At 66.5% G+C, this 4,606-nt stretch overlaps 2 protein-coding genes across 7 annotated transcripts in view; one reads left to right on the forward strand and one right to left on the reverse strand.

Moving 5' to 3' along the window:
• The window catches only part of WFIKKN1 (WAP, follistatin/kazal, immunoglobulin, kunitz and netrin domain containing 1), a 2,899-nt gene extending 887 nt beyond the window's left edge, over positions 1–2,012 (forward strand). The window contains exon 2 of the mRNA XM_011962436.1: positions 477–2,012. Coding sequence (XP_011817826.1) covers positions 477–1,952 — 1,476 coding nt within the window. The 3' untranslated portion in view covers positions 1,953–2,012. The remainder of the gene's footprint in view (positions 1–476) is intronic.
• A 312-nt stretch (positions 2,013–2,324) lies between these two features.
• Positions 2,325–4,132, reverse strand: LOC105526431 (chromosome unknown open reading frame, human C16orf13). 6 transcript variants are annotated; one of them, XM_011962437.1, is made up of 6 exons: positions 3,866–4,132; positions 3,385–3,547; positions 3,155–3,214; positions 2,762–2,829; positions 2,591–2,669; positions 2,325–2,517 (listed from the first exon to the last, which is right to left on the reverse strand). In XM_011962437.1, the coding sequence occupies exons 1-6, from the start codon at positions 4,060–4,062 to the stop codon at positions 2,470–2,472; spliced, it is 615 nt and encodes a 204-aa protein (XP_011817827.1). In that variant the 5' UTR covers positions 4,063–4,132; the 3' UTR covers positions 2,325–2,469. The 6 variants fall into 6 exon arrangements, 5 of the variants coding, with proteins under 5 accessions (XP_011817827.1, XP_011817832.1, XP_011817830.1 ...); XR_001004085.1 differs by having other exon boundaries at positions 2,326–2,517; positions 2,762–2,936; XM_011962440.1 differs by lacking the exon at positions 3,155–3,214 and having other exon boundaries at positions 2,326–2,517.
• Between the last annotated feature and the right edge of the window lie 474 nt (positions 4,133–4,606).

Genomic DNA, 4,606 nt, shown 5'->3' on the forward strand with positions numbered 1-4,606 from the left:
ACCCTCTCCTTCTATTCTCTCCTCCCACTCTGTCCTCCCACCCACTCCTCCCATCCTCTCCTTCCATCTTCTCCTCCCACCCTCTCCTTTCATCTGGGACCAGTGTAGACGGTGACGGGGGTGCTGCAGCCAATGTTCAGCCTTTGTCCTGGCCTGCACCACCTGCTGGGTGGCCCTGAGCACTGTACACCCTCCTTGGGCCTTAGTTTCCTCGTTTGTACAATGTGTCAAGAATAATGGAACTTGCTTGGGGGTGTGAGGATTCTGGAAGGTGAAGCCAGGTGGCACCTCTGGCGCCGTGGCTCCCCACAGGGGATGGAAAGGACACTGAGTCCCTGGGGAGGCGGCCCTGGTGGCGGCCACAGAGCAGGGGGCTCCCTGCTACCCCACCTGAGCCTCCCTATGCAGGGGCCTGGCCAGAGCCCCCAGGGCGGGGGGGGCATCAGGACTCCCACCTAAGTGTCCCCCATCCCCAGGACTGTGCAACTGCTGAGAAGTGCTGCACCAACGTGTGTGGACTGCAGAGCTGCGTGGCAGCACGCTTCCCCGACAGCCCGGCCGCACCCACAACAGCGGCCTCCTGCGAGGGCTTTGCGTGCCCACAGCAGGGCTCCGACTGCGACATCTGGGACGGGCAGCCCGTGTGCCGCTGCCGTGACCGCTGTGAGAAGGAGCCCAGCTTCACCTGCGCCTCGGATGGCCTCACCTATTACAACCGCTGCTACATGGACGCGGAGGCCTGCCTGCGGGGCCTGCACCTCCACATCGTGCCCTGCAAACACGTGCTCAGCTGGCCGCCCAGCAGCCCGGGTCCACCGGAGACCACTGCCCGCCCCACACCTGGAGCGGCGCCAGTGCCTCCTGCCCTGTACAGCAGCCCCTCCCCACAGGCGGTGCAGGTGGGGGGTACGGCCAGCCTCCACTGCGACGTCAGCGGCCGCCCGCCACCTGCCGTGACCTGGGAGAAGCAGAGTCACCAGCGGGAGAACCTGATCATGCGCCCTGATCAGATGTACGGCAACGTGGTGGTCACCAGCATCGGGCAGCTGGTGCTCTACAACGCGCGGCTCGAAGACGCCGGCCTGTACACCTGCACCGCGCGCAATGCGGCTGGCCTGCTGCGGGCTGACTTCCCACTCTCTGTGGTCCAGCGAGAGCCGGCCAGGGACAGAGCCCCCAGCATCCCAGCCCCGGCAGAGTGCCTGCCGGATGTGCAGGCCTGCACGGGCCCCACCTCCCCACACCTTGTCCTCTGGCACTTTGACCCACAGCGGGGCGGCTGCATGACCTTCCCGGCCCGTGGCTGTGACGGGGCGGCCCGGGGCTTCGAGACCTACGAGGCATGCCAGCAGGCCTGTGCCCGTGGCCCCGGTGATGCCTGCGTGCTGCCTGCCGTGCAAGGCCCCTGCCAAGGCTGGGAGCCGCGCTGGGCCTACAGCCCGCTCCTGCAGCAGTGCCATCCCTTCGTGTACGGTGGCTGCGAGGGCAACGGCAACAACTTCCACAGCCGTGAGAGCTGCGAGGATGCCTGCCCCGTGCCCCGCACGCCGCCCTGCCGCGCCTGCCGCCTCCGGAGCAAGCTGGCGCTGAGCCTGTGCCGCAGCGACTTCGCCATCGTGGGCCGGCTCACGGAGGTGCTGGAGGAGCCCGAGGCTGCTGGTGGCATCGCCCGCGTGGCGCTCGAGGATGTGCTCAAGGATGACAAGATGGGCCTCAAGTTCTTGGGCACCAAGTACCTAGAGGTGACACTGAGTGGCATGGACTGGGCCTGCCCCTGCCCCAACATGACAGCGGGCGATGGGCCGCTGGTCATCATGGGCGAGGTGCGCGATGGTGTGGCCGTGCTGGACGCCAGCAGCTACGTCCGCGCCGCCAGTGAGAAGCGCGTCAAGAAAATCTTGGAGCTGCTGGAGAAGCAGGCCTGCGAGCTGCTCAACCGCTTCCAGGACTAGCCCCCAAGAGGGGCTTGCGCGGCCCCATCCTGCTGAATAAACGCGCTCCCTGTGCCCCAGACCTCCTGGCTTGCTGCTGCTGGTCAGACGACCCTCACCCTTCCAGGCGCCCCATCCCCAGCCAGTTTCTGCTGGGGCCTTGCCACCCACTGGGGCTTGGGCTTTGGTACAAGGTCACCAGGGAGCGCCAGTCCACCCCTGCATCCCCCACCAGCTCCATCCTGCCTCAGCAGCTGTCCTGGCCCCACTCCTGCTGCCCAAGCTCCAGCAGCAAGGACCAGGACGTCCCAAGCCCTTGACCCCACAAGAGACCCCGTCTCCCACCCACCCTCACAAGGTGCTCCTAGGAGGAGGTGGGGCGGACACCAGGAAGCCGGCAGCAGGAGATGCTTTATTCTGAGCAGGCGGGGACTTTCAGCCACCGGCTGAGAGTGCAGGCTGGGTGGGGCTGTTGTCCACAAGGCCCAGCCTAGGGAGGCTCCGGCAGGGACGCAGGTGTGTGGGGTGATGGAGGGGCTTAGTTCTTCCGGAAGATCAGGCACTTGTTGTTGGCTGGCATGTCCACCTGGAGAAACGCTTTACTGGAGGATGGCCCTCAACCCCTAGAGAGGCGCCTGGGCCCCTGCTCCCCAACCTACCATCCTCTCCAGGAGCAGGCCACTGGCCTGTCCCAGGTCCTCCAGGAGGGCTGTGTCCCGAAGGCCCCATTCCGGGTTCCTGCAGAGCGGGGGAAGATGGAGTCGTGGCCTGGGGGGGTGCCACCCAAGCCACCTGCCACCTGAGCCAGACCCCCTGCCACTAGCTCTGACCTGCATCTGAGCATTAGGTCAAAGTCCACGTTGCTCTGGGGAGAGATCTTCCCGTTGATGGCATAGGGCTGCGGGGATGGGGACACAGCCCACTGGACCAAGGTCGGCTATTTCCCAGAGAGCCCGGGACAGACTTGCAGGCTGGGGTCCGGAGAGTGAAACGGGCACCCCCTCCCTGTCCCCAAGAGGGAGTCAGCCAAGGCCAGGCTGGTGGCCAATGGGGTAGGGAGGCTGGCAGGTGACCTGGGGAGGGGTGCAGAGTGGAAGTGGAGGGGAGGCCATGCTGGTGGCTGGGCAGCAGGGCAGGGAGCCAAGGAGGGAGGACTCTGAGTAGGGCAGGAGAGAGCAGCTAGGACTTCGCGCGGGAGGCCCACCCTGGACAGGCCCACTTACCCCGTAGGTGATGAGCAGGGCTCTGGGTTTGAGCAGGTGTCCTGCTGCTCTGAAGAGCCCCTGGGGAGTAGGGAACAGGACGGCAGTGAGGCGCTGCCCCCAAAAGAACCCAAGGCCTGAGGCCAGAGACCCTCACCCCGACTGTGGTAGGGGCAAATCTGGCATGCTGGCTGCCCCCATGCAGGGTGAGGGGCGCCAGGGCAGACGCCCTTGCTGGGCCCCCCACAGACCTCCGTGCAGCACAGGGGGCTGATGTGGGTCATGTTGATGCAGAGCAACAGGTCCAGCGACTGCGGCAGGATCCCGCCCCAGTGCTCCCAGCCCCACGTCACGTCCAGGTGCAGCGGGGCCTTCACGTTGGTCAGACCCTGGGCTTGCGTGGTGGCCGCGATGCTGCAGGAGGGGAAGGCTTGGGTGGAGGCCGAGTCCTGCGCAACCGGCTTTCCGACGCCCCCGCAGACTTTCTAAGGGAAGGCTGGGGGGCACGTTGCGGAGCGGAGGCCACAACAGCTGGGAAAGGGGACCTCGAGGCCCACCCACTTCCGCAGCCGCGGGGACCACACATCTGGGGCCTGCCCCAGGGGCACCCCCAGCTCCCACCCCGCACCCTCAGAGCCCGAGCCGCATCTTTTTCCTCCGGGACTGCGGGGCATGAGCTCTTGAGGCTCCGACCGGCCGCACCGATCGGAGTGGCCGCCCCGGGGGCCGCACCTGCCCAGGCAGCGCTGGTCCACGTCCGACGGCTGCCACTCGGCCAGGGGGAAGGCCCGCGCGAAGTGCGCCGCGTGCTGGCCGGAGCCCGAGGCCACCTCGAGTACGCGGACGCCGCGCTGGGTCGGGTCCAGGTACTGCCGTAGCACGTGCAGGATTGGCTCCTTGTTCCGCTCCGCAGCCGCCGCCACCAGCATCGCGGCCGCAACTCCTCCCAGCTGCAGACACGGCACTGGTCGCGTCGGGGGCGGTGGCCGGGCTCCCGCGGGGCACGTCGGGAGCTGTAGTCCAGATGCCGCGGGGCGCGTCGGGAGTTGATAAACTACAACTCCCAGGAGCACGCGCGCCTCTCGTTAAAGGACCCGCAGCCGCCAGAGGCACGGTGGGGAGCGGCTCGGCGGTGAGTGGCGGCCCCGGGCAGGGGACTGGACGGCGAGCTTGGCTTGCTGGTTTACAGGCGTCTCAGCTCAGGGACCCTGTCGCCCATGGCCGTCCACGGTTTTCAGGGCACCTGTCACTCTCCGAAATGTGTCAGCGCTGCGCCAGACTGGGCGCCTTCCCTTGGTTTCCGGTTTTCTTTCCTTTATAAATCTCTGGCGTTAGCGACAGTTCATTGTTCAAGTGGGAAAAAAGAAAATAAGCTGGCCGGGCGCGGTGGCTCAAGCCTGTAATCCCAGCACTTTGGGAGGCCGAGACGGGCGGATCACGAGGTCAGGAGATCGAGACCATCCTGGCTAACAC

This window comes from Colobus angolensis, unplaced genomic scaffold (assembly GCF_000951035.1).
Source record: "Colobus angolensis palliatus isolate OR3802 unplaced genomic scaffold, Cang.pa_1.0 Scaffold59, whole genome shotgun sequence".
Classification (NCBI taxonomy): domain Eukaryota; kingdom Metazoa; phylum Chordata; class Mammalia; order Primates; family Cercopithecidae; genus Colobus; species Colobus angolensis.